The sequence below is a fragment of the Podarcis bocagei genome (assembly GCF_964188305.1).
Source record: "Podarcis bocagei genome assembly, chromosome: 7".
NCBI lineage: Eukaryota > Metazoa > Chordata > Lepidosauria > Squamata > Lacertidae > Podarcis > Podarcis bocagei.
The window spans coordinates 71,024,117-71,048,948 of NC_138132.1; the positions used below are offsets into that span (position 1 = coordinate 71,024,117).

General features: G+C 46.6%; 2 protein-coding genes across 6 annotated transcripts in view; one reads left to right on the plus strand and one right to left on the minus strand.

Annotated features, from left to right (window-relative positions):
• MEGF6 (multiple EGF like domains 6) overlaps positions 1-4,683 on the plus strand; it is a 218,193-nt gene extending 213,510 nt beyond the window's left edge. For all 5 annotated transcript variants that reach the window (XM_081201364.1, XM_081201363.1, XM_081201366.1 and 2 more), the window contains 2 exons: positions 746-793; positions 2,252-4,683. In XM_081201364.1, coding sequence (XP_081057490.1) covers positions 746-793; positions 2,252-2,316 — 113 coding nt within the window. In that variant the 3' untranslated portion in view covers positions 2,317-4,683. The remainder of the gene's footprint in view (positions 1-745; positions 794-2,251) is intronic.
• Positions 4,684-7,427: 2,744 nt separating this feature from the next.
• ARHGEF16 (Rho guanine nucleotide exchange factor 16) overlaps positions 7,428-24,832 on the minus strand; it is a 36,313-nt gene continuing 18,908 nt past the window's right edge. The window contains exons 6-15 of the mRNA XM_081201525.1: positions 23,521-23,681; positions 23,038-23,190; positions 22,404-22,533; positions 21,521-21,595; positions 20,129-20,221; positions 19,496-19,653; positions 16,208-16,408; positions 14,294-14,367; positions 9,811-9,912; positions 7,428-8,882 (exon numbers count right to left, since the gene is read on the minus strand). Coding sequence (XP_081057651.1) covers positions 8,743-8,882; positions 9,811-9,912; positions 14,294-14,367; positions 16,208-16,408; positions 19,496-19,653; positions 20,129-20,221; positions 21,521-21,595; positions 22,404-22,533; positions 23,038-23,190; positions 23,521-23,681 — 1,287 coding nt within the window. The 3' untranslated portion in view covers positions 7,428-8,742. The remainder of the gene's footprint in view (positions 8,883-9,810; positions 9,913-14,293; positions 14,368-16,207; positions 16,409-19,495; positions 19,654-20,128; positions 20,222-21,520; positions 21,596-22,403; positions 22,534-23,037; positions 23,191-23,520; positions 23,682-24,832) is intronic.

The window sequence follows — 24,832 nt, forward strand, 5'->3', positions numbered from 1 at the left end:
ATGGGGGTGTTTGTGTCCCACACATAGGGGTGACACTGCTGAGAAGAGGAGAACACCCCCACCGAGAGCCACTTTCCATCAGGGATGCTTTTCAGCCAAGACAAGTGATGAATCAAGGCAGTGAACGAAGGGAGAACATTGTTGGTTTCTCCCAAATAACCTGTGATTAGTCCATCTTAACCCGTTGCTTTTTTCTGGGGGTACTCAAGGATACACAGTACCAGCACCCTTTTTTTCTAGAAGAAAAGCACTGTCCAGTGCAGCGGTAGTCAACCTTTTTATACCTACCACCCACCAGTGCTTGATGGAAGGAGGATTCAGCTTGTGCCGTAGAACCCCCTACCGCCCACCTAGAATCCTGAAACGCCCACTAGTGGGCAGTAGGAACCAGGTTGACAACCCCTGGTCTAGTGTCTATAGGCTTAGCTATTCCTGGTTTCGTTTGGGTGGGTGGAAATCAGGATCTCTGGTTCAAATGTAATACTTTGTGCTTTCTTACCACGGTCATGGAAGGAAGGAGCCAACTGGGAATACTCAGGCTTCATCCCAGTAGGATTTTGGACCTAGGTCATGTCCACACTTATGAGTGTCGGACTAGGACCTGGGCTTAAATCCCCACTAGGCCACAGGGATGCACACCACCCTGAACTCCTTGCAAAAAAAAAAGGTGAGATAGAATTGTGATGAAATAAATTTGACAGATAGATGAAGGGACAGAACAAAACTAACACATCTTCACTTTCAGGTGGCCTACCACAGCTGCTAACCCACACGAGACGACAACCGGAACAATGTGAGTTGTTTTATATATAGATATATAGCTGGCTAATGTGGGGAGCAAGGGGTGTCAGAACATAGGATGCAGCCTTGGACCAAATTAGACCACGGGCCCACCTAGCTCCATAGGGTCTACAATTCAGTGATGGCCAAACTCAGCCCTCCAGCTGTTTTGGGACTACAATTCCTATCATCCCTGTCCTGTTAGCTAGAGATCATGGGAGTTGTAGCCCCAAAACAGCTGGACGGCCATGTTTGGCCATCACTGGTCTACATCAACCTTGGGTTCCCAGATAATGTTAGACTACAACACCCACCATCCCTGGCTAGAAGGGCCAGTGCTGAGGGATAATGGGAGTTGCAGTCCAACAGCATCTGAAGACCCCAAGAAAGGCCTGGGTGATGTATTGATACATCACCCAGGACCAGTATGAGGGCAAGACTGCCGGGTGAAGCTGTCTGGTCCTCATTGTACCAGCAGGCAGCTTCTTTAAATTGCTCCACTGAGGGGGTGGGCACGGCTGTCTGTGCCTCTGGGGAGCAATTTAACAAAAAGCCCACTGTCCAGGAGGCGGAGGCTTGATCAGCTGAACAGGCGGGCAGTTTAAGGAAGCCTGCTTCTTGGCTGATCAAGCCTCCACAGACCAGGTGGGGGCTTCATTCATCTGCTCGCTGAGGGGCAGGGGCAGCTGCACACCCCTCAGCAGAGCAGTATAAAGATGCCACCCACCTGTACAGTGGCGGTGCCTGAGGCCACCGTGCAAACAGAGTGATCACACGGCTTACTCCCTGCCACCTTCTCTCAGGAGAAAGAGGCTGCCCACCCGTGTGAAGGCAGAGGGAACCCTGTGAATGGAGCCCAGCAGGTTCCATGGGCTTGGTCGCCATTGGGCAGGCTGCGTCTTTCCTCCCCTGGGAGTAAAGATGCAGTGCACCCGCTTGGGCGAAAGCAGGCAGGTGTCTTTGAGGGAGCCCCCGTCCGGCTCGCCTCACTACAGTAGCTTGGTCCCTCCACATGCTGGGTGCTGGGAACAAGCTGCATCAGCCCTGGCCTCCCACAAGCAAGCAAAGGGAGTCTCTTTCCTTCAAAGTGCCCAACTGGGAGGAAAAAGACTGGTTGCCCCTTCCTGCCCGCAACCCTATTGTCTGGCTTGTGTGAGCTGGAGCAATACGATAAAGGGGCTTCCTCGGCCAAAGGGCTGGGCGCTGTATCTGGCTGCTTCTTCCTGCCCTAAGGTGGCAAGGAAGAAGCAGCCAGATACATTTCAGATATCGTGATGTGTTAGTATACTGCAGTATTTAGCTGCTGATATATCACGATGCTGAAAACCAAACACCGCCCAGCCCTAGTACCTGGAGATGTCGGGGATTGAACCCGGGATCCTCTGCATGCATGGCAGGGGCTCCACCACTGAACTACAGAGCCCTGTTGCTGAGGCCATGCCTCTAACACATTATAATTTTCCTCTTACAGCTGCACAGTCTCGGACTTTTTATCGGGCTTCCTCCAGGGTGGTTGCCCCATCTGTGAAGCACTAGTTTCTGGACTCATCACTTCCAGCGCAGACTTGGGCAGAAGCTGCAAGGGTTGGCTGCCAAGCATGGAACTAGCTCACCTGACTCGCGACACACCAGCTTGCAGATCCGACCCCTCAAGAGCGCAACAAATCCTAGATTTTGCCCAGAGGAGCGGTCGTCCTGCACAAACTGAGTGAAAACAACTCAAAAGAAGCACATATCCGCTTCGAACCAACAAGGCAGTGTGGAACCCCCCCCCCCCAATCCTCCATCTCATCCACTCACAAAATCTGGAAACCATTTTTAAGCATAGCCATTTTGTCTCTGAGCTTCTGGACTTAAAAAGAGCAAAACCTTGTAATTATGAGTTATTCTTGTTTGCCTGGAATTATTAATAGCAGGATTCTGTATTTATGTAAAGGTATTATTTATGGGCAGGTGTATGAAAAGTTGCATCTTCTTACTTGCTACGCGAAAGGCCCTGTGGGTCTGTGTAGCCCTGGAAAGTGTGGGAGACAGAGGGTGGATGTGTGTTTGTTTGAAACACAACATCCCTGGCGCTTGAGATAGAATGATTTCAACAGTCCCCATATTAACTAGCCAAGAGCTTGAGAGTGGCAAGCTGCTGGGTGGTGGGGGGGGGGGGAGAGAGGATAGCCCCTTTTAACTCCCAGAAGGCCCCAGGTGCAAAAACATGGCACTACAAGGTGCAGACTGTTTTGCTGCCTTTCCATTATCCGGCCTAAGGGATTTGTAGAAGAATCATAGCCTGGCACCTCAAATACACCAGCCAGCCTGAGATTATTTCACATAAAAACTTTGTGGGGTTGCTTACTTTAGGTTGCCTTTTGCATATACAAAGGAGCCATTAAGCCTGCAATCTAAAGCCTAAATACATCAGACTTGGGGACGGTTGTTTTAACTGCCTGGCTTTGCATAAGACGAATTGATGCCCATTGCTCCACCTTTAGCCAACCTGGTGCTCTCCTGCCGTTTTGGACTACAACGCCCATCATCCCCCACCAATATATCATCAGAGAGAGATTGCAAGAAGCAGGGGCTTGTGAAATGCTATAGGAACATCTCTTCTGCTATGACCCTTATTTTCCCATCATGGAAGAGGGAAAAGACCAAGGAACTTGTTCCGAGCAAGAGCTAAAAAGTTGTTAGATTAATTCATGCATGAGCCCTATGGTTGTTGGGGTTTTTTGTTAAGCGTGCTTTTTCCTCCTTGTTTGAGAGTCTTTTATAAGCTTTTTGCCTGGCCTTTCCCTATACAGCCATGAGGGAAAACCACTTGATGTTTTTAAACAGAAACTTGGAACTCTGCCAGATCTGAAACGAGCTTGGTGGCCCACAAACTTTCTGCTGCATCTCCGACAGCCTACATCGTATTTGCAATGAAGTACTTTTGTGAAGACTCTAAGCAATTTGGGAACCAAGACAGGATGAAAAGGGCAGGATTTTACCATCCTGCGTGGCACCAGGAGGGGTCAGAACACCTAGGGAAGTCTTCCTTTTTAAAGTAGCGATGGCACAGAAATCGGTTAATCACAGGAGAGCAAAAACCAAACAATTCAGGAATTTCACCCCCAAACACACATCTTCACCCTTTCCCTCAATCTTTATCTTGCAAAAGGCGAGGTAGGTTTGCAGCAAAGGCATCATCATCTTACCTTGAACATCCATTGCCAATCTGGAAAACAGAAGTTCCCAGTGCCTCCGATAAGAAACTCCACTGAGCCAGAAGACATGGGAAACGCTCACTGCCCAAGCTCCTCTTTCCAAGGGCTAAGTCTTGGGAAATAAAAAGAGAGTCAGTTAAAAGCTGAGCTACTGTAGCAAAGAGAGATAGAACGAAAGAACTCACCATCACCACTGAGATTTTATCATGTGTCATGTATAAGAACTTGAACCCGGCTTTAAGAAGTAATCAGAAATTGTGGAGCTGTACAGTGTTTTATATGTGAAGGTTTTAGCTTGGGGACAACACATCAGAAACTTCCCCCAGCTAAAATTTAGTAGACAAGAGTTTTGCCTTTTCGGTTTAATGGAAGTTTTTATTTGCAAGATTAGTGCTCCTTTGTCCATAATGCCCTAGCCTGTTTTCAAAAGCACCACCTACCTGCTATCTACCCTCTTTGCTGTCCCCTCAGAGTTGTTTTACCCCCAAGCAGATCCGTAGAAATTAATGGACTTAAGTCAGTCGTGCCTGTTACTTTGTGTTGGACTAAGACTGGAAACAATCCATGACCTCTGACTTACTCCTGCCATCGGTTTACAGATCTTTGTTTCTTTCCAGCTGCAATACTACAGAACGTCTTGCCATACGTCTGACAAAATTATAATGTTGTCACTTGCTTCTATTAAAATATATATTTATATTTATATACTGTATACACTTTATGCTATCCTCCGTGAAGGTGGCAGATTTTTGGCACACGGTATTATGTCCAACAGGGACGCGGGTGGCGCTGTGGGCAAAACCTCAGCGCCTAGGACTTGCCGATCGCATGGTCGGCGGTTCGAATCCCAGCGGCGGGGTGTGCTCCCGTCGTTCGGTCCCAGCGCCTACCAACCTAGCAGTTCGAAAGCACCCCCGGGTGCAAGTAGATAAATAGGGACCGCTTACCAGCGGGAAGGTAAACGGCGTTCCGTGTGCTGCGCTGGCTCGCCAGATGCAGCTTGTCACTCTGGCCACGTGACCTGGAAGTGTCTGCGGACAGCGCTGGCTCCCGGCCTATAGAGTGAGATGAGCGCACAACCCTAGAGTCTGGCAAGACTGGCCCGTACGGGCAGGGGTACCTTTACCTTTATTATGTCCAACCCAAAAATAAAAATTAATTTGGGGTCCCCTCCTGCCCAAAATAATAATAATTACGTTGCATACACAGATGGCCTCTCTGTCCTCCCCAGTTCTAGAATACTGAATACCACCAACCTGAATGGCTCTAAAAGAGGATGAGACAAATTCACCAAAGGCAAGGTGACTGATGGCCACTAAGCTGCGGTCAGGGGCAGTGAATGCTTCTGCAAACCAGCTGTTGCTGGAAACCGCAGAAGGGGAGGTTGCACTTGCAAACTTCCCACAGGAATCTGGGTCGGCCACTGTGAGAACAAGAATCTGGACTGGATGGGCCATCGGCCTGATCCTGCAGTCTCTTATGTTCTCACGTCATTGCCCACATCTTTATCAGGATAATTTTGACATACCTCCTCCCCATCACCAGATTTGGCCTTGAGCTGGTTTTAGCATTAAAAATCATCAAGTGCAAAGTGACTCACACACCATCTTATGCACACCTACTCAGTAATAATAATAATAATTTATTATTTCTGCAGCCACTCTGTAGCCATTTATTATTTCCACTCTGTAGCCATTTATTATTTCCCCAGCCACTCTGGGCGGCTTCCAACAAAAGCTTTAAAATGCATTAAAACATCAGTCATAAAAAACTTCCCTAAACAGGACTGCCTTCAGATGTCTTCTAAACGTCATAGTTGTTTATTTCTTTGACATCTGATGGGAGGGCGTTCCACAGGGCGGGCGCCACTACCGAAAAGGCCCTCTGCCTGGTTCCCTGTAACTTCATTTCTCACAGTGAGGGAACCGCCAGAAGGCCCTCGGCGCTGGACCTCAGTGCCCGGGTATACAGTGTTCAGGTATACTCAGAAGGCAGCCCTGCAGAATTCAGTGGACCTTACTTCCCAGCTGCAGGGAATAGGAATGCAGCCTAAGAAACCGAGCTTGCACAGCATGATGTCCCTATGACAAATCCTGCATGTGCCTCAAGTTTGCTGGGTAGCATTAAGGAATCTGTTCTCTCAGCTTCAATCTGCTCCCTGCCCTGCAATAATCTCAATATTGGGGGGGGGGGGGGTCATGGTAATACTGACTTACCTTACATGGTGCTTGCGAAGACTGCATTCGGGGCCTGCATACGAACTGCTCTGAATACTCAGTGCTATACAGATGTTTCAAGTAATATTATTTTAAAAAAGAAACATCTATGTTAGATCATTTTAAAAAAACAGTCAGCAAGGTTTTTAAAAGCACATTTTAGAAGCTTGCAGAAATAAAGTTCTGTCCTGGTGCCTAAATTTAGGAGCTTTAGGGAATTTCCCCATAGTGCACACACACACAGCTTCTTACAACAGATTATTTGCAGATTTATGAACCGCTTCCCAACCGTACGTCCCGACAGCTAATTACAAATAAGATGTGAGAAAGATAAAATGTTAAAGATTACAAACTCAAGTCAGCTAAGCCCATTTGCACAACTGTACCATACAGCAGAATGGGCTGTCTCAAGGTGAGGATCTCTTCTTTGCTAGAGGTTTTTCAACAGAGGTTGGATGGCCACCTGTCAGGGGTTATTTAGCTATGATGACTGCACTTGATTGCACTGGGTTGGACTCGATGACCCTTGGAATCCCTTCCAACTCTATAATTATGGTAGTATTTTCCCACAAAGTGACTGAGCCACACTTTAGGGAAAGCCTCCTTGAAACAAAAACTGCAGGACAAACTACGTAAGAAACGCCACTTTAGTTTCAAATATGTTGTATGTGAAATCTAACCAAGGCGGCACTCCGACAGCATTTTGTTCCATTTCCTTACCTGAGCCTCTTCACATCTTGTGTGTTCTTTCACGTGGCATAAAGGCCACTTTTGGAAATCTAGTGAAAGTTTAGCGCTCACTTCTGTGTTAATTGCTCCCACAAAATATCCGTTTGCAACTCTGTCAACCTGGAAAATGGCAAGAGTTTTTTGCGCTGTCAATTTCCTGCAGTAGAAAAGGAATAGTAGGAACTGAGACAGAAATGTCATTGTTATCGCCAATACAATCCACACCACATCTCAATGCACCCCAGGTCTGAACAACTCCTTGGGTACCCTACCCCTTGAAGCAAAAGCTTCAGATCCTGGTTGAAGTAGGAAGGCTCAGTGGTGAGAGCACCTGCTTGGCTTGCAGACAGTCCCAGGTTCTATCCCCAACATCTCTGGGCAGGGCTGGGAGAGAGATACCTTCCTGAAACTGCGGAGAGCTGCTGCCAGTCAGGGTAGACAATACTGATCTAGATGGACCAATGGTCTTCCTGTGTAGAAATGACAAACCCTCCGCACCTCGTTCCAAATCATACAAGAGTTTAATCAGCTTAAATAGATATACAGCAAGACACACCATTCATTTTCTAAAACTACCCTCCAAGCTCACAGGAACTGTAGGAAACAGGGTTACTATAGCAATGCAATTTGTCCCAATCAAAACCACTCCGGTCCACTTGCCAGACTCATGCAGATCCAGAACGCGCAGGATAATTACAGTGGTCAGACAACAGGAAAACAAACTACTTGGAGGGGGTGTATGTTAACGATGAAGTCTAAAAACAGAGTTACACATACTGTATAAAAGGCAGGACCATTTATTAAAATGCCCCGAAAAAAATGATTTTAAAACCAGTACACCCAAGAGTCAGCATTAGACATTAAACCCAAATTCACTGTAGCCCATAAGCTAGACATACGTCAAAAGGCAGCCAAGATATATAAGGCTGCAAGCCCATGCACACTTACCTAAAAGTAAGCCCCACTGAACTCAGCGGAGCTTACTTTTGTGCAAGACATGTTTAGGGTTGCACTGTAAAGGTCAGGCTGGAAAACACCATGCTAAAAAGAATAAAATGGTGCCAGCGCAATGTATTCAGACTAGGAGGAGTCCATTCAAAAGTTTTCAAAGGAATTGTGCTTCCAACTATAAGAATCGCACAGCACTACTGAAGTGCAATGGCTTAATGGCTCATGAACATATATTGGATTCACCACATCTGTGCAAATTGGCAAAGGAGGGTGGAGGGAGGTGTAAGGCTCTGCAAACATCAAACTGATTGCACAGGAATGTGTCCTCGTGGCTGCGGGTTTGGGGGTGGGGGCAGGAAATAGCAAAATTAAAAGCCAGCTTCTATAATTGGTGGGTCACATAACCCCATTTTCCCTGAGCACTGCAGCTTCCACAATACACACACACACAAACATACCACGAATCTGGACAAAACGTTATCTGTACATCATCTGAACAACCAACAACAGACCACAGAAGATAACACCCAAGGAGGACCTTTAGGGCGGGGGGCAAAGAACGCCAGCGAAACACCATCTTCAGACAACCAGGTGAACAACTATGTCCTTTTGTGGAGGGGGAGGGAAGCGGGGAGATGCCTCAACCCAGGTGGTCCCCCAACAAAGGTGCGTCCATTGTGCGGCACGGCTGGAAGGTCATTCATCTCTTTGGACGGCGGCTACCTTACGAGCCAGGCAACAGCTCACTTCCGAACCAGGAGGCACATTGAGAGGCAGTCAACAACCCAGGTCTGTCTTCCCAGGCCCTACCGCTGGCTTTGTGTCCCAAGTGCTCCAGCAGACTAATGTTCAACATGCTCCAGCATTCACACATCTGTCTCTATGCGCAACCGTTCCATGCGCTGAACATTGCGCTCCACGGCGCTGCGGTTGGTGATCTCCTGGGCACAGGCTTGCGGGAACCAGCCCTTCTCGCCATCACGCAGACGCTCACCTAAGTACCAGCCTGGAAGGAGGAGAGAGAAGGGGCACTTGATCCACTGCTCCTAGCCTGGCATCACATTCATTATTGCCTCCACTTCAAAAAGAGCAAAGTTAAGCTAAAACATTCAGTTGCAGCTTCTGCAAACATAAACACAAGCTTTTAATTTTCCATACAGGCTACAAAACTTTTTTTTTTAAAAAAAATCATCCCTATATTCTACTAAAAGGTCAAACTGCAATTAAAAATGCTTATTAGATGAACTGGGCAGGTGCGTTTCAACATTTCGGCAGCCAAACATTTGCAATCCTAGGCCTTGGTTTAAAAAAACCACATCATAACTGGAGTAGTTCTAAGACTTCCCAATGCAATATATTTATATCTCTTGTAGTACAAACATGATTATTTTCAAAAATCATTAAGAAGCCATACAGCAGCGTAACTGTACACACTTGCAATTTTCAAAAGTCTATTGTGCTGTATATAGGATATGGAGGCTATCATTCATGGTTTCCTAAACTCAGTCTTTCTGAAGTGGCATTTTGTTAAGAGAGAAGAACTTTTTTCTGTTTATAATATTCACTGCACAGGTGGTGGTGATTTCTCTCTCTGTCTTCAAGTCCTGAGGGCCATATTCCCTCATTAGTAATCTTCCAGGGGCCAGCAGCTGGCAGGGCCAGAGGGAACAGATGGAGCTTAGATTCCAGCCATTAAAAAGCCAGAGATCTCTACACCCATCCAGGCAAACATCACAGCTGAAGGACATGTTTCAGCTGAGCAAAGACACTTGAGAAGAGTGTGGAGTAGGGTCTGGGGAGGTTCCTCACATACACACCCCACAATCACACCTACAAACTGGGTGTAAAGCCCTGGCAGATCCTACTCCAGGCCCTCTCAAACCAGTCCCATAAATCTACCTCTGGAAACCCATCTCTTTCCAAAGCACATTTACCTTCCTCCCTGGTCAGGACTAGGACAACATCGCCTTGCTGGAGGGAAATCTCATCCGTCTGCTTGGCCAAGTAAGCCCGTACAATCTCCACCTGCTTGAGATCTTGGAGAAACAGAGGGACACAGAGTGAGTGCCAGCATGGAGACAAAAGGGGCAAAGAGAGAGAGAGAAGAAGAAAAAGAGCAATGCAAGCATTCCTTTCTCCCTCCTATCCTTTTAGAAAAACCTTTAAATGCATGAAGTTCAAAGTGGGAGCTGCAAAGAAAAATAAATGCTGCAGCATGCACTCATGTCCTAGTAGAATTTCTCTCGTTCTAGGCTCTTGCCAGTCATGCCCTTCCCAAAGATACTACAAGGCACAGGTAGATAACCTTTATCTGGCTAGAAGATTATCTCCCCATGCCTGCCAGGCCAAAGCATACCATCACCTGACGTCACAGTATCATTTAGTGGAAGATGGGTGGGACTGCCCACCTGTCACTCACCCAACAACGTGATGACATCAGGTGATGCTTTGCTTTGAAGCCCCGATAGTCAGGACTTCAAAGCACAGTGCAAACAACCTTGTGCTGCTCTTTGAAGCTCTGAGAAGTGGAGGTTCAAGGAGCGACCCCGGGAGGGAGAAGCAGTCTTCATTCAGTGGAAACTGCTACCTTTTCCTGGAGCAAGGCATGCTCCCACTGCCAATATTATTAAAGTATTATTATTTTATGCACTGTGACTTGCCGTTGTTTTATTGATTATAGTTTAGAAATTATTTATTATAATTGTTAATATGCTGATATTTAATATGATTCTATACCATTCTAATGGATTGTTGAAAATTACTATATTTGATATAAGTTGCTTATTTTAAAGTTGTGTTCTCTTATCATATTTTTGTATTGGATTAGATTGTTATAAGGTGCACGTTCTTTGTTTCTTCAGCTTGTAAACCGCCTTGGGTATTGTAAAATAGAAATACGGTATACAAATTAAAAGTGAAATGAAAATCAGTCATTGGGTGGTTGGGAATGTGCCATTCTCCAGCAAAGGAACAATCAAGAGAGCTCATTTTAAGCTGATTGTTCCTTCAGAGGCCTGACATCAAGTGCAGGACAGGTGAGACTTGAGAGCCTTGGCCCATAGACCTGAGATTCCCCACTCCTAGTCTAAGGAGCTGAAGTAGGGCAAAACCCACCACATCAACTTCCTGTTTTCCTTTCTCTGCTCAACGGGCAACATTCAGTGGCTGTTCACAATGCTCAATCCTCATTGGACCTTTCTTTTAAGTGTGTGTGTTTGCACTCTGGTAAACCTTCAGATTATTCCAAGCTCTGCCAATACCTCCCCTTGCATCTCTCAGTGGCTCCATTTTTGTTGGCATGGGCCACCTGCGCTTGTTATTAGAGGAGCATCAAATGTGTGGGGATTGAACCTGGGGATTGATGCCTGCAAGGCAGGTCACCCAGCTCTCGAGTTGTGGGGGCCCTTTTTGATCTGGTTGAAATGCAATGGACCAAAGAAACGTGGGAAATATTGGGCAAAGATCTAGGGAATGCTTCGGTCAAAGTCCCCCTCTCTTCCTTTCCAACCACACAATTTTCAGTTTGGCAGGCAAAAGACTTTTGAGAACGATAGTTATTCCCACACTGCGTTAACATTCAGCTTCTGGCTGACTTCTGGGGAAGTGGCTAACCTGCCCTGTAGAGATTTGGGGAAGCTGGTCAAGCAGGGAGACTTTGAGACATTAGGAGACTCCAGCTGCTGGATCAGGCCTAATGGCTCATTTAGTCCAGCATCCTGTTCTCACAGTGGCCAAACAGATGCTTATTATGGGAAGCCTACAACCAGGACCTGAGTGAAACAGCAACTCTCCCTGCCTGCGAGTCACAGCGACTCTGCCTTAAATAGTGGAGGGAGAACACGGCATTTGAGTTTAGATCCATAGATTGCATTGACAGGAATTTAAATGCAACTTGCTTTCTATTTTGATGCCATGGTTTTTGTTTTCTGTTTTGAGGCTATGCCATGGTTTCATTATACAGTGGTACCTCGGGTTAAGAACTTAATTTGTTCTGGAGGTCCGTTCTTAACCTGAAACTGTTCTTAACCTGAAGCACCACTTTAGCTAATGGGGCCTCCTGCTGCTGCCGCGCTGCCGGAGCACAATTTCTGTTCTCATCCTGAAGCAGTGGCGTAGCGTGGGTTGTCAGCACCCGGGGCAAGGCACAGCACTGCAGTGAGAGAGAGTGAGTGAGCCAGGTAGGGGCAGAGAGCTGCGAGTGCGAGCGCCCCCCCCAGATGTTGCGCCTGGTGCGGCCGGCCCCCCCTGCACCCCCCACTCTACGCCACTGTCCTGAAGCGAAGTTCTTAATCCGAGGTACTATTTCTGGGTTAGCGGTGTCTGTAACCTGAAGCGTATGTAACCTGAAGTGTATGTAACCCGAGATACCACTGTATTGACTTTCCATTCCGATACTTTCCAGTAACTGAACTGTTTCCTGGTTTGCTCATCAAGCACTTTGGATTTTCCTTGGGAAGCAAACCAACATATTAAAATGGGGGGGGGGAGAAATGTCGGCCTGTATAACCTGTTGGATTCCTGCCTAGCCTGCTGCCACTGCATCTCAGTGACAGAGCAGATGCTTTGCAAGCAGAAGGTCCCAGGTTCAATCCCTAAGCAAGTCCAGGCAGGCTTGTAACCCTGAAGAGCCACACTGCACATAATAGACACCCTGAGGGTCATCTAGTCCACCCCCTGCAACTCAGGAACCTTCTGCCCAAGTGGGGCTCGAACCCATGACCCCAAGATTAAAAGTCTCATGCTCCACCAACTGAGCTCTGAGCTAGATGGACCAAAGGACAGACTCAGCATAAGGCAGCGTCCTGGGGGTGGCGGAATGAAGACATGAAAGTGCCCCATTTCCTGCAAACACTGAACATTTGCAACAACAGAAATTCAACTTGCTATATTCTCTGGAATTGAGCTCTTCGCTAGACAGCCAAACTCCGCATGAACCACCAGAGGGAGCACCAATCTCAGTTCCTTTTTGGATTTTTGCTCTCTGCACTCAAGGGTGGAAAAAGCCACATTCCTTGTTTAGCACTGTCCTCCCCCCTTCCCTCCCCCTCAGATCAGGGAGAACAGAGGGCAAGGCATCTCTTAAAGGGGCAGAGCCAAGACCAACACCCTCCCTTTCAGAGAACGGACCTGCCTGAATGACTCCCCTCTTTCAGGTAAGGGGTTGGAATACTCCCAGGTTCTTTTGATCCTTTGCAGTGAGAAGCACCTTCAGGCTGGCTTCAAAACTAGCCCAGCACATTTGCCTGCTCTTTGAGGAAGCAGATGGGAACATCCCAGACAGAGCTGGTTTTAAAACTGTAACTTGAAACATCCTCTATGTTTAGATGCCAGGCAAAAACCCTTTATTTTAATCCATGATTTGGGCCCTTCATCTGGAGGACAATAGGTATTACCTGTGGCTCCTTTTTTTAATCTTCCAGTGGGGTGGGGTGGGGGCTCTGTGTCTGACCTGCCTTTTATATATAAAATGGACAGGTGGTTTTAGGTTTTCATTCGGTTCTGGTTTTTATACATCGTGCCTAACATTTGCACCATTTTGTAAACTGCTTTGGGTCTCCTCTTGTGGAAAAAGCAACCGATAAATGCTAACACTGCTAACAACGACATTAATAATAATTATGATGATGGTGCTAATAGCTTGCGACAGGCACGGCCAAGGTGCTGCCCTACAGACATCATGAGACTACACCTCCCATCAGCCCCTGCCAGCACGCTCAATGGTCAGGGATGATGGGAGTTGTAGTCCAGCAAAAACATCCAGAGGGCAGCATGTTGGCCACCCCTGGGCTTAAGGCCTCAGGATGGGCTATACCCACCCAGTGATCTCCATCCACTAGAACAAGGGCTTTTGCATTCACAGATAAGGCAAGTTTTAATACTGCACAACAGAAGAATCCAAAGGAAGGTGCAGGAGCTTGTTGTGCACTCTAGAAACCTGCTTAAATGTTCTCTTGGGCAACAACATTCTGCAGCTGGAAAGGATTTTGCCAGTGGAACCAGCGTACCATTAAATAGAACGGACGCCCTCAGAAGGTGGGGGACTCTCCTTCACTGGAGGTTTTTAAACAGAGGTTGGATGGTCATCTGTTGGGGACTCTTTGGTTGAGATTCCTACATTGCAGGGGGTTGGACTAAATGACCCCCAGGGTCCCTTCCTACTCTACAGTTCTATGATTCTATAAGCACAGCACTGGATGCAACCACTTAATCCAGCCCTGGAGGGGGACAATGACAACTTTAGAGTCCAACAACAAGGGGGTGGAGGGAAGGAGCTCCAGCCCTGTTTTAGAGCCATGATTCAAGACTCAATTCAGCTCTGCATAGATACAGCAAGTTCTTTTTAAGAGAAGCGCAAGATTTTCAAATAATAATAATAATAAGAAGAAGAAGAAGAAGAAGAAGAAGAAGAAGTTGTACCTCCTTTGCTGGCAGTGTCCTTCTCCTTGTCTTCCCTGTGCATCAATGCCCTGATCCATCGGGCACGGTCGCTCCTGCCAAAAGCACAGAAATCAAAGGATTTACAAAGCAAATATATTGTTATGAGTCTGACGAGTGTGGGGTCAGTCTGGGTGATACCCCCAAGTCCCTTCCAATTCTTGAGATCCTGTATCTGTCGGGGCAGAATGCATAAAAGCAAGCTTGCCAAACCAGTTCCTTTATCAAGTTAATGGCTTTGGCTGTTAAGTACCGTAATTTAGCATGACAAAAGAAGTTGCTATTTCACCATAAAGGAAAACGGGTGGGCTGCCACATTGGAGACCTATAGGCCAGAGTTGTGGCCAGAGTTGTGGCGAAGGAGCATGAAGCAGTCTGGAAGCTGGAGACACAGAGACTTACTTGCTCCATGCTGGACTTTGGGACTTCCCAAAGGAAACCTAATAGAGAAGCAAGATCTGTTGGGAGTTAATGCTGTGAGCCCTTCCATCCTATGCTCAGGTTGTAAAGGTAAAGGGACCCCTGACCATTAGGTCCAGTCGTGACCGACTCTGGGGTTGCGGCGCTCATCTCGCTTTATTGCCCCAGGGAGCCGGCGTACAGCTTCCGGGTCATGTGGCCAGCATGACTAAGCCGCTTCTGGCGAACCAGAGCCGCGCACGGAAACGCCATTTACCTTCCTGTCGGAGCGGTACCCATTTATCTACTTGCACTTTGACGTGCTTTCAAACTGATAGGTTGGCAGGAGCAGGGACCGAGCAATGGGAGCTCACCCCGTCACGGGGATTCGAACCGCCGACCTTCTGATCAGCAAGTCCTAGGCTCTGTGGTTTAACCTACAGTGCCACCCATATCCCCAGGTTGTATAGATATGCAAATAAAATAGTATCTTCTAAATGCATCACAATCTCCGGTGACCTTCATTCCAAGGAAACTGAACCCTGGAAAAAGCCCTTAGGACCCCTGGTGTCTCTCACTCCTCAGAGACTGGAGTGGCATGTAACAACATAAGCATTATGGGCTGTATCCTGTGTTAGTTCTACTCAAAGAAGACCCACTAAAAGCAACGGATCCAAGTTAGGTATGGTCATTAATTTCAGTGGGTCTATTCTGAATATTTGTTTGCTTGTTGCCCATCTGACTGGTTTGCCTGAGCTACTCTGGGCGGCTTCCAACAGATTAAAACATCAAGCACAGTAAAACATCATTAGTAGGACTAAGGTTGGCTACAACCCTATATATTTAATGCAATTAATCCCACTGGGAATAGGTTCCCAAGGTGCCTTGCAAATATAAACCCCTCTACCTTCAGGCTTAGACAAAGATACAGGAATGAGGGATGGAAGCGAAGAGGAAAAAAGCAAACTCAGGATCAGGAATGAGGAACCTGTGTCCCCCAGATGTTGTTGGACAATGCCCATACTGCCTGGCCATTGGTCATGCTGGCAGGGAACGATGGGAGTTGTAGTCCAATAACATCCAATAACTTCTCCACCTCTGCACTAGCTCTTAGTTACACAGTTCCTGCAAAGACTGGTTGGATTGGTGGTGGAGCATCTGCTTTGCATGCAGAAGGTCTGAGGTTCAATCCTCGACGTCTGCAGGTAGGGGCTGAGAATGTCCCCCGTCCGAAACCCTGGAGAACAACTGCCAGTCCGTGTAGATGGTAGTGAGCTGGATGGACACAAGGCTTCATCCCATGAAGGCACAGAGGGCTGAAGGGTAGGGAAAGTAAGGTGCAAACAGCCACCCCCCAACAGCAAGCACAGAATTCTCTCCAGTGTCCACCCTCCCCTTCACCTCTGCTTGATCACGTGCCCTCTACCCACTGGGCACAACTGCCCTGGAAGGTGCCCGGTGATGCTAGCCCTCTGCACCAATCAAACCGATACTCACAGGGATTCTGCGGCCAGCACTATCGCCTCCCGCTTGCCTTCGCTGTCCTTGTTCATGGTCACACGGAACAAGTGGCCAAAGCGGAATGCACCACTTGAGCCCGGCTTGCCGGGGGGAGAAGAGGGAGCATCCGGGTTTTCAATTTTGTCCACCGAAAGCTGGTCAAGCATGGCGTAGTTGAGAACCATGTAGCTCTCCTCGCTGCAAGAAATAAAAGAGAGCCGGTGAAAGGGACCGGGCACGAGACAAGAGCCAGGAAGAATTGTGTACAGCGGAATTGCACTAACGTTTTACTTGCTACAAAATGGTTTGCGAACAATGAAAGTCCCCCCAAGGCAACTGTGACCATTAACTTCCTTCTATAATGGTGGCAGAAGAACCTCCAGATGTTCCTGGACTACAACTCCCATAACCCCCCAGCAACTGGGCATGCTGGGTGGGGCTGATGGGATTTGGAGTCCAGCATATTCTGGAAGGCATGAGGCCAGGGAAGGCTGTAAATGAATTAATCTACTGGCTGTGTTGTTTTCGACAGCTTGGGACAAAGCATCCTAAAATATCCCACAGTTCCCTCCAAAGTTCCCTTCTCATCATCATTTGTTAGTATTCTGCCTTGGCAGTTGTGCCCTCCCTGTGGAATGCCCTCCCATCAGATGTCAAGGAGATAAAGAACTTCACAACTTTTAGAAAATATCTGAAGGCAGCCCTGCATCGGGAAGTTTTTAATGTTTGACGTTTTATCGTATTTTTAATATTCTTGTTGGGAGCCGCCCAGAGCGGCTGGGGCAACCAAGCCAGATGGGTGGGGTATAAATAATAAAATTGTCATTATTATACCATAACATTATTACATTCTCAAGGCGGCTTACAACTTGGAAAGATTTACATGATTACAACAATATAACAAAAGCAGTTGCGAGCAATAATTAAAAACATATCAAAATGTGCGCCACAAAGTTAAGCAATCCCCACACAAGTCATAATAAGATCTACAAATAAAGATACAAAAAAAATCATAAAGAACATCAAAATTAACAGCTCCAAAATTAAATCTTGATCCCAACGAACGCCCCTAATCAATACCCCACCCCAAGAGTCTGTAAGCATCCCAAGAAGCAGGTTGTGAAGGACTCTCAACCAAGATGGAATTGGCCTCTTCGCCAGCCTCAACTTTTGTAGCTGGAGTCAGTCAGTCGGTGCCCCTCCCTCCCAACCAGGCAGAAAGAGGCCAGCAAGGAAGGGAGCTGGTCTTGCAGGATTCACATTGAAGAGCAAGATGGTCCTTCCTTGGGGAAATTCTTCGTTCAAGGCTCTTTGCTTGCTGTAGAACAGGACTGGAGAACCTGTGGGACCTCCAAGCATCGATGGACTCCAACTCCCATCAGCCCCAGCCAGCACAATCAATGGTCAGGGGTGATGGGAGTTGGAGTCCAGCAACATCTGGAAGACTGCAGGCCTCACAGCCCTGCTATAGAATGATTTTTAAAGTAATAATGAAATGAAATGAAAAATCAGTCGCTCTGGCATTCCACAGCCAATTCCAGAGAGAGTAACTGAAGCCTGATGTGTGAGAGAGGAAGAGTTTTCCCATGACAGACAGAAGCCTCTTTGTGCCAAAATTCCCATTAAAGAATCACTTGGGAATGGGCAGGCCACAAACCACGTCCCCCTCGGCAGGCACTTCCCACATAAATCAGCCGCTCACCATTCCACAGCGACCAGGCAAGAGGCATTCCAAGCAGGGTGGGGGGAAATTTCCTCCCCAAATGACATAAAAAAAGAATGAGGGAAGGAAAAAACTAGTGAAATAGAGTCTTGGCCAGGACAGCGAATCTCAGAGAAGGAATGTAGGGACAGGGCCACAGTCCCGCAATCTAGCAAAGAGAAAAAAACGAAACAAAAAACCAATGTGCAGCTTCTGATGACTTCACATTCCACAAGAAATTCCTCAGCTCCATCCTTATCGCAAAAGACGGTTCTCAAGTGTTTCTGCACACCAGTGCCTGGCCAGAAACATCCTCGCCACCCGACCCCAAGTGACCGAAAACATCCCGAAACTTCAAAACATCAAATGTTAACCCACTGAAGGGGCAATAATAGGAGATTGGTAATCTTTGGGTCCATGGGCACATTTGCAAATCTGAGGTAACTTGTCATGGGCATCACATGACCACACACACACACCACATCATACTTGCAGGCTTCCCATAATGAAAGGGCCACAGGATCTCCACCTTAGTGTCTAAAGAGCACCAAAACCCAATGTCGGGGGGTGGGGGGAGAGGAGAGAAGAGAGTAAGATGCATCCCACTGACACCAGAACACACTCCTCTGAAGAAGCAGCCATTTCCCTCCATCCAGCAGTCCTTTGTGACACGATTGATGGGTTTTTTCCATTTGCAGTTCTGAGCAGCCCTCAAAATAGTCTTCAAAGCCTCTTTCCGTCAGGTTTTCCCCCCACTGCTGATGCCTCTAGGCATTAACCAGAAACCCTCACACATTAGGCAGGACATCTACACAGACTTTTCTTGGGTTTTACCTCAGTCGCTGGGAAGCAGTCCTTAAAAGCACCCAGAGACTCAACCCCTTTTAAAAGGAATCTACCTAATCTACCTAATTTTCTCTCTTTCTTTTTTGTATCACAGACGGATATCGAGAGTGAGACTAAGAGAGAATTAAACCAGGTTGACCAGGGAGACTTGGGTTCAAATCCCTGTTTAGCCCTTTTTCATGTGCCCCGTAGGTGTGGAGGGTGGAAACGTAAGAACAGGCCTTTTTAGTGGTGGCTCCCAGGTTTGTGGGATGTCCTCCCCAGGAAAGCACACCTGGCACGATAACTTCAATCCTGGAAGGATAAGCACCCAGCGCCTGTTAATGCAGTGGTTTGAGGACTTACAATACCCTTGCTACATTTAAACATACTTCTTAAAAATATCAGTTTCATGTGGACAGCTATCTGGACATTTGGATGGCTAATACAGATTTGCATATTTTAAATTAAGATGGATGTGTCAATGGCTATTGTATTTTCAGCGTGAGATGATGAGGGTTTTTTTTAATTTCCCATTTTCCCCTCTGTTTTTACTTCTGTGTTAAATTTGCTATAAATATTAATTTTAAAAGAGGCATCATCAGGGACTGAGATGGCATTTGCCAAATGAATGAAGCAGAGCCTTGTTGAAGCGCATTGCGAGTGACTTCGTGAGGTAAAAAAAAAAATCATGCACAAAATAAAATTCCCCCTACGCGAGGTGAAGTTTGTTCCACTAAAAATGGCCTCTCACAAACCTCTTTTTCTTGGTGATGATCAGGACATCGTTGAACACAAAGAGATAGCAGTTCCCACGTCCAGAGCCCTTCCGGAAAATTCCACCTTCTTCCGCCAGAGGCATGGAGAGTTCCCCCCTTTTCAGCAGCCACCGGGAAGCAGAAATCAGTGGGAAGTTCTGGGGAAAGACCCAGGGTGACATTGGTCAATATAGCAAAATCTACCAAAAGGTTATAACAAGTACATCATGGAACCAGACACATTCAGAGTTATCCAGGGGCAAATCCAAAATGGCACTGTCCCCCAGACCGTGCCCAACTTTGAGAAACAGCCCCTCCTCAAAATACTCCCTTTCTTTTGTCCCCGAAAGGCCCAGGTGAACACAAGGCCTAGCAACAAGGTGGGCTCTCTGGGTGTAAAGGTGAAGTTCTAGCAAGGGCCAACAACTTGGATGTTTTTAAAAGGGAGTTAGACGCAACAACCCTGTGAGGTAGGTTAGGGAGAAGGACAGCAGTTGGCCCAAGGTCACCAAGGAAGGCTGAGTGAGGATTCGCAGGCCCCTAAGTCGAACCAGTACGCCACAACTTGCCATCAAGCCTAAGGGGCAGAGCCGCGCTGGGAAAAAAAAGATTTACACCTTCCAAATCTCACACCTTGATCTTTCCAAACTCCAGCTGCTTCTGCAACGTGTACATCTGCTCGGTTCTCTCCATGGTGTGGGCACCCTCGTTGCACCTCTTCACGAGCTGGGGCATAAAGGAGAGGCAGAAACATACTTTTGTAAATGCAACATTGTCTCTATCGTCATCTCCTGCACAAGTGGGAGCTGCAGGAAAAATAATAATGGTGCAACACGGGGGTGCTCCTGTGCACCTCTCCAGCCTGCCAGTTCTAACCCTCCTCTGTGACACTCCGTTCCATGACTTCGGCTGTATTCTATTTCCCATCCCACCTGGTTTTCTGAGTCTCCCCCCTCCAGTCCATCAGTCAACATTTCATGCTCACTGAACATGCTTAGCCCTCACTGGGCTGCTTCCTTCCTCCCTTTTTGGGGGGGGGACAGGTACGGGTTGGGTACATCTGCAAAAGTTGGGGTTCCCCAGAGTCTGCTGATCCTTCCACTTTTTGCACATGTGTAATTCAGTTTTACACATGTAAAACTGGGGTCACAAAGAGTCAGACACAACTAAACAAATTCAGTTTTAGCTACATCTGCAACAGCACTCAAACTCCAAACGTTGGAATTAGAGCAGGCATGTCCAAAGTCTGTTTTGGGGGCCTAATCCAGCACGCCGGTTAATTTATTTCCTGGGGTAAAATCCTAAAAAAACCTCAACAACTTAAATCCTTCAATCCTAAAAAAGGTCAACAACTCTGGTCAGCACTTTGGTCAGCCCTTCACTTCATTAAATCTGGCCCTCTTTGAAAATAGTTTGGACACCACTGAATTAGAGGAATGGGTTGCTAAAGTGTGTCTTGCGGCAATCTCCTGTTAGAGGTTTGACAGGAACAGCCCCTCCCTAATTTCAGATGCCTCTTGAAATCTATTGTGGCCTTGACAATATGAATTTTTCTATCAGAATTTATTGATTTGTTTTGATTGGTTCCAGACCACACATGAGAGCCCCAGCTGTCCTGTCCAAGAAAGCATCTCCTTGTTTTTTCTTTCATTAGATTAAACATTGAGCGACCAATTCTGGGGCTCCCCCAAACAACCAGTTTATGAAGCATTCATCCTCATATGCTTGCAGGAAGCTTATGTGGAGGTTAGACTATGTCCAATCCTTATTGAGCATCTATTCCAATTTGCTCTATGGAGCATTTGTTCCCATTTTCAGGAGGGTTATATGGCAATAAACATTCACCCTGATTTGCTTGTAAGGTGTTTGTTAATGAGAAGACATGTAAACACCTTACAAGCAAATCACCATTCTCAACACAATTCTCAACCAATTTGCCTCCCATCACTTTCCTAACTGCAGAAAAGCCCGTTTCATTCTTCAAAAAATGTGATCACACAAAGAGAGCTGGAGAAAGTCTCTTACCTTACTGATGGCCTTCAAAGCCTGAGTCGCTGCTTCGTAAGCTCTACTGTGCATCTGGGTTTTCTGGCAGACAGTCTGAAATGGAACAGAACATCCACACCACTTCATTTCCCCCTTCCAAAACTATTGGCTGCCCCAACCTGAAACCTGTTCTTGACAGTCCGCTCAGCTAAGGGAGGAGCATATCTGCCAATTTTAGTTTCTTGGTGTGTTTTTTCCAATCTTGAGGCCAGTTTGCCACAGTTCTACATCAACATGCAATTTTAAAAATAATTCTCATGAATTATTCCTCCTTCCTTCCTCTAATATACACTTTTTTGCAATGCATTTTTTGCCTAACAGTAAGTATTTTGTTATATGTTGTTTTCATGAATAAATGTATCCTGATGCACACTTTATCCCAGCATATGAATTTCTGGACATATTGCTTGGATGGAGAACTGCAAATTTTGAAGGATGACTGTGTTTCAGTTTGTGTATAGTTTTGGCAAATGCCTAAACCAAGTAGAATAGATCTGATCAGAACACAGAGAACATTACTATTAGAATCGCAGGATTTTAGGTACATCATTCAGTCTTCTCTTCCGGAACATGTAGCAATCTTAAAAAACATGCAGATCAGTGAGGGGCCCAGTAAATCTGGGGCCAAGGGTTAGGTACAAATGAATGAGAAACATAAACAGCTTCCTCACCAGACTCTAGCAGAATGGCCTGTTAATAAGGTTCCAAGATCAGAGGAAAGAACCCCAGCTTTCAGCCTGATGAATGGTAGACATTAATATTGTGTTTTAATGCTGCAACCCCCCCCCCCCCGGCACAACAGGCAGGTAAACAACAACTGATGGGCATATATATTTCCATGTGCCCCTCCGCTTGCTCTTACATCCATCAGAAGAGGCAGGCGAGTAACTCTCTGCATGGGGTTGATAAGGAAAGAGATCAAGGGAAGGCTGCCACACTCTGGTTTCTGCTCAATGTGTTTCAGGGTCTCTTTAAAGGCAGGATTCGTGGTTCTGCAACAGAACAGAAAACACCACTTTAGCTTCTTGTGACCAATGCAATGCATGATTTTACACTTTAAATGGATAACCTGAATACACACACACCAAGTCACCTCCTTTGCAAGAAAGAGTAGAGTATCAAACTGGGGGTTTCAATGAATTCAGCTACTACCTACCTCAGATTAAGGGTTGAATCCAAATTAGTCCGGTTCAGAGCAGACCTACTGAAGTCAATGGGCATGACTAACTTAGGGTAATTAATTTCAGTGGGTCTACTCTGAGTAGGATTAAGTTGGTATTCAGTAGCACTTACTTAGAATCATACAATTATAGAGCTGCCAGTGTTATTATTCCCATATCGCAGATGGGGGAGACTGAAGGCTAAGGCCACTTGGGTTCATAGCAGGGGCAAGATTCTAAGTCTCTACACCAAGCCACATGGGTTGGACTTTAATACACCAAAGCTTATAAATAATCCTTTAAGTTTGGGGGCGGAGGATGACTGCAGCCACTTACAGCAGCTTCTGAAGGGTCCTCTGTTGGTAGACTTCATTCGAACAATAGATGACGTATGGATTAAAATTATTAGTTGCGTGAGTCTCTACAATGTCGCTGATGTCCGGGATCAGAACGTTCTCCTGATGCCTTTTCTCCAAGTCCTCAAAAAAGCTAGAGGTACAATAAATAAGAGGGAGGTTAAGAAACTGAGTTTCATGGTCAGCCTCCTCTGCACATGTTTCAGCTTGTCAATATCCTCCTTAAACTGTGGTGCCCAGAACAGTTAAGCAGATCCAAAGGTGAACAGTCCAAGGATATAGGGAGGAATCCTCACAACCACTTTGCCAAGTAGGTCAAAAAAGGTCAGTGGCCAGCTCAAGGTCACCCAGTGTTGCTTTCTAGAATTTGGTTGTCACCAAGTCCAATACTCTTAACACAGGGATGGGGAGCCTGTTATAACTGCTACACCACACAGGCAGCTGCCTGAGGCTTGAGATTTACCTTTTGCTGGCAGCCAGGATATCCCCAATGTTGGAGAAGAGGTGGTGGTGATCCGTCTGATTCATGGTGTCCTTCAGTGCCTCCGACTTCATGAAGTGGTTCACCAGGATCTCCAGGCTGCGCATGTAGGAATACTCAGAGGTAATGATCTCAAAGATCGCCTGCAGGGGAAAAAAGGATGGAGAGACAGAAAGGTGAACATGAGTGGACAGCCCTTTTAAGCTGACCGTTGATCATAGCTGATCTTGGAACTGTAGAGGTGGAAAGGACCCCCAGGGTCATCTAGTCCAACCCCTTGCAATGCAGGAATCTTTTGCCCAATGTGTAAGTCAGACCCACAAGATTGAGGTTAAGAGTCTTATGCTCTTCCAACTGAGCTGTTCATCCAGCTATGTGGCAGGGGTGCGTTTTCAGAGTCCGGCAAGTGAAATGTTGGTCTGCAGCCACCAACATCAGCACCATTAATGGTGCCATCTGGATAGAACTGTGGGCAAAAATCTGGGGCTCTCCAGAATGATGAGGCAGATCCCCTCCCCCCAAAAAAATCCAGCAACCCACTTTAGCGATCTGACATTTATTGTTTATGTTCTGGCAATGCGTTCTATGTCAGGCTGCCTTTGAAGATGATTTGGAAACCGCAGTTAATACACGATTCAGCAGCCAAATTGTTGACTAGGCAGCATGGTCAGAACACATAACACTGATTCTGGCATGACTGCATTTGTTTCCTGGCTCCATTCAAAAATCATAGTTTTGACCTATAAAGCCTGATGTGGCTCAGGAACTCAAGGACTGCCTCCTGCCACATGAACTGAACCAGACCCTGTGATCATAATCTGAGGCTCTTCTTCTCAAGTGCCCCTCCTCCACGGGAGGTTCAGAGGGTGGCAACACAAGATTGGGACTTTTCAGTGGTGGCCCCCTCCACTTGTGGAATCCTCTCCCCCCAGGGAGGCACACCTGGAGCCATCTCTGGTCAATTTTCAGGTGCCAGGCAAAGACTCTTCTCTTTACCTGGGCTCTTGGCCCTTGATATGACATTAGTGGGGTGGGGTCTGCAAGTCCTGATCTGTTTCGTCTGTATTTTTAAATCTCCATAGCGTGTTCTTATTGGTTTTAATGTCAGCTGCTTATGGTCCCTCCTTGAGAAAAGTGGCTAACAAATAGAAGAGAAAGAGAAAAGAATAGAAGTCCTCTATAAGACTATTAAGCGAAGCAATCTTAAACAGGTAATAAAGAGAGACAGAGCAGCTTGAAAGGAACTCATTGTTTAGGAGAATTCACAAGGCATTCAAAACCATGCCACTTCTCT